The sequence below is a fragment of the Morone saxatilis genome, unplaced genomic scaffold (genome assembly GCF_004916995.1).
Source record: "Morone saxatilis isolate NCDOM2014 unplaced genomic scaffold, NCSU_SB_2.0 Contig0, whole genome shotgun sequence".
Lineage (NCBI taxonomy): Eukaryota > Metazoa > Chordata > Actinopteri > Moronidae > Morone > Morone saxatilis.
In genome coordinates, this window is record NW_023339650.1 from 17,032,671 (window position 1) to 17,036,072 (window position 3,402).

Consider the following 3,402-nt stretch of genomic DNA (forward strand, 5'->3'; position numbering starts at 1 on the left):
TGTGGCTACAAAAATACATTTGATTGTTTTTCTCTAACTGTTGCATTTTTTTGTTTCCATTTGTTTTAATAATCTCTTATTCTCTATATATGATCTCTTATATACAATATTGTGAGAATATTATTATATTATTGTGTCCATTGTACAATTTTATTTTGTGGATCACAGGAAGAACTGCGGGAATCCAAATAAAGTAAATAAACCTCTACGTATCTCTTCTGCATACTGAAGAGAGAAGGCAAATATATGCACCGAAAATATCTTGAAGAGGTGACGTCAAACTGTGCAAAACAAACTAAATAATAGAACAGGATTAAACCCGTGGGAAGAGAAGACTTTGTTTGCCTGAGTGAACAACACTTCCCAAGTAGATAAATCCTGTTCAGTCAAGCTGTCAGTCAAACAGCTTTCTCACTTTGTATTGAGTGATGCCTGCTCTCTGGGTGTTACGTGAGCTTTCAAGCCATCTTTTAGTGCTTCTAGTATTTTAGGAACAATTAGAACGAACTGGAAAAGCAGTTTTTTGACTCAGTGACATGAGTGAAAGCATTTAATGTGGCAAATATTTAAAGACTTACTTTCCAAGACCTCTAGTTGTTGTCTTTGGACTTTGACTTTGGAACAAAGTAAACTAAGGTTAGACTGTGAAGGAAAACTCCTTAATGTGGCCATTCTGACCATGCTAACTTTGCACACCCAAGTTTATCGTAGAGAACACTATCTATTAATATGCAATAATAATTAATAAAAAAACATTTATTACTTATTGTTTCACATATAGGATGACTCTACCTCAATGTTGATAAACAGATATTTAATATATTCCCAGATCTCTACAATGGAGGGGGCGAGTGCAACGTGGAGTGTGATTGACTCAGGTTGAAAAATACTGGAATTCCCCTTTAAGTTAGACAAAACTTATTGAATGTTGAAAGTCAGAAAGAAATTTAAAATAATAGTTTGACATTTTGGGAAATACGCTTATTTGCCAGTTAGCTTAGCAGAAAAATTAAAAACGGGGACAAACAGCTAGAATGACTCAGTCCAAAGGTAACCAAATCTGCCTACCAGCACCACTAAAGCTCACTAATTGACATATACATCTAGCGAGACAAACAATAAGTGTATTTCCCAAAATGTTAAACTATAAATGTTAATGAAATATGATGAATTAATTTTTCAAGGAAATTATACAATGTTGGGAACAAACACACATGCTCCCTTCCTAACTTGCCTAAGAAATGGTCTCTATCCCAATTAAGTCGAGTGAATGAGGTAAGACGGTGTTTGATATCAGCAACACACCTTTCTAGAAAAGCAGGTCGGTCTGGCAGTGGGGCGGGAGCAGCGCTCTGGGAGCCGTCCATCAGCGAGGAAAGGCCGCGCCCCTCACGGAAGGCGAGAGGATCCAGTAAGGAGCTGGATGAGTAGGAGGAACCTCGAGCTGTGAGCCGTGAGGAATGTGATGTGACTTGAGGCAGGGAGGACACAGACGAGTTGGAGGACAGAAGGGGACCAAGGAGTCCGGACGCCCGCCGTGGGGAGACAGAGAGGGGAGGAGGAGGCAGGGCCACAGGGGAGGAGGATAGCGGCGGCACCAGCGGGAGGGGAGACGAGGAGCGGGAGCCAGGCTGAGAGAAGGCGTGGTCTCTGGGTGGGATCTGAGGAGGCGTGTCTTCCTGGTCGCCCAGGGAGATGGAGCTGGAGCGCGCCTGCGGGTGGGTGGTGCGGGAGGAGGGGTTGTGTTTGGAAGGACGCAGCGGGGGGACGGGGCTGCGAGGAGGCAGCACCGGTCGATCCTCGAAACAGGAGGCGAAGGAGGAGGTGGAGGTGGAGGAAGGGGAGGGAGGAGGCAGGCAGATCTGTCGGTGGGGGCCAAGAGGAGCAAGGGGCATAGGGAGAGGAGAGGAGGGAAGGGAGCGGCCTGTTGCCATGGGAACCTGCAGCTTCACCATCACCTATAAAGACAGAAACAAATATTAGCATAGAGTGTCTAACTTATGTCCACTTATCTGTAAACTTAAAACCATGTGTAAAGTCTACCTCTCGCTGCAGTTCTTGGAAGAGGTCAGCTGACTGCGACTCACTCCTGCATGCCATGCCGGCGCTGGGCGTGGTCGTCTCATCGTTCAATCCCCTGTTGATAGACCGCACCTCCTGGTCCTCTGATTGGTCGTCTAGGTCAGTAGTAACCTCGTCGTAAGCTGGCTGAGGGAGAGGCCAGTCCAGGATGGATGGAGTGTCCTGAGGATGACAGTGATGGACAATTGGAGAAGCGGAGAAAGTGTTAGGTGACAGTTATAAGAAAAAAACTCATTTAATATCCTCCTGACATTTGTAACAACGCCACTAGAAATTCTGCCTTGGAAGGCAGCCTTTCTCAGTATGTCATATGGTTCACTTTATATGTTAAGATAAGGATGGAAGCTTTTTGAAAGACAATCCAATATTATTGGGTGCAAATATTTGCTCTAAACCAGTGGTTCCCAACCTGGGGTCGCGAGACCTTCTTGATTTTAAGGGGTATAAGAAAAAATATACACAGCAGGGCTATATCTCTGTGAAGAAATCTTTATATTTAAAGTTTAGGTTTTAATTTATTTTTAAGACCTGAACTTTAAACACAAGCTATATTCACAGAGCCTCCACTCTCTGATAAACAACCTCGTTCTGCATCGGAAAAGATAAAACAGCCCAAGAGTTTATTAAAAAGTTCCTAAAAATATCAGGAAAACTCATCTCTGGTGCAATGTTCTCAGGAAATAGTCATCAAAATTACTATCTGGGTTCATTGTACAGTTAATCAGTTGTTCTGTACTCGTAATGTTATGCATTGAATGTAATATGAAATATCCATAAAAAACGTCTGAGTCAGTTTACTCAGGAAAAAGGTTGGGAACCACTGCTCTAAACAGTTTGATTGGCGTCTCTATAAACAGCGATCAAATGAGACGATCAGGTGACGCATTTAATTTATTCCACAGAAAAATGATATTCAGTTTGTCCAACACAGAGGTTTACTTGGGCGGGCCGCCCGGTACATTAGCAGCCGGCAATTCATTTTAGCATTCTGCAAAGACACACACAGAGAGAGAGATGTTATCTTGCACACACAGTGAATATTTTACAAGGACAGACCAGGTAAAGCAACAGTTCGAAATAAGAAATGACCTTCTAGAGATAGAAAGATAACCCCCTCTCCTCTGTCCTCTCTCTGTGGGAAACACTGTATATTTGTTAAGCTCCAACTGCTCCCAATAACCAAGGGTAGGCTGCTCTGGTTTTAGTTATGTTGCCAATAAATAATCAGATGTAAATTCATGATATATTATTATTTCTTAATTTTAATACTTAATATGTTGTTAAGAACAGTAATAGATAAATGATGCTACACGATAAATA

General features: G+C 42.4%; 1 protein-coding gene across 2 annotated transcripts in view; it reads right to left on the reverse strand.

The window, feature by feature from the left end:
- The window catches only part of tnk2a (tyrosine kinase, non-receptor, 2a), a 23,733-nt gene that overhangs the window by 5,190 nt on the left and 15,141 nt on the right, over positions 1–3,402 (reverse strand). For both annotated transcript variants that reach the window (XM_035654112.1, XM_035654104.1), the window contains exons 16-17: positions 2,044–2,244; positions 1,306–1,958 (exon numbers count right to left, since the gene is read on the reverse strand). In XM_035654112.1, coding sequence (XP_035510005.1) covers positions 1,306–1,958; positions 2,044–2,244 — 854 coding nt within the window. The remainder of the gene's footprint in view (positions 1–1,305; positions 1,959–2,043; positions 2,245–3,402) is intronic.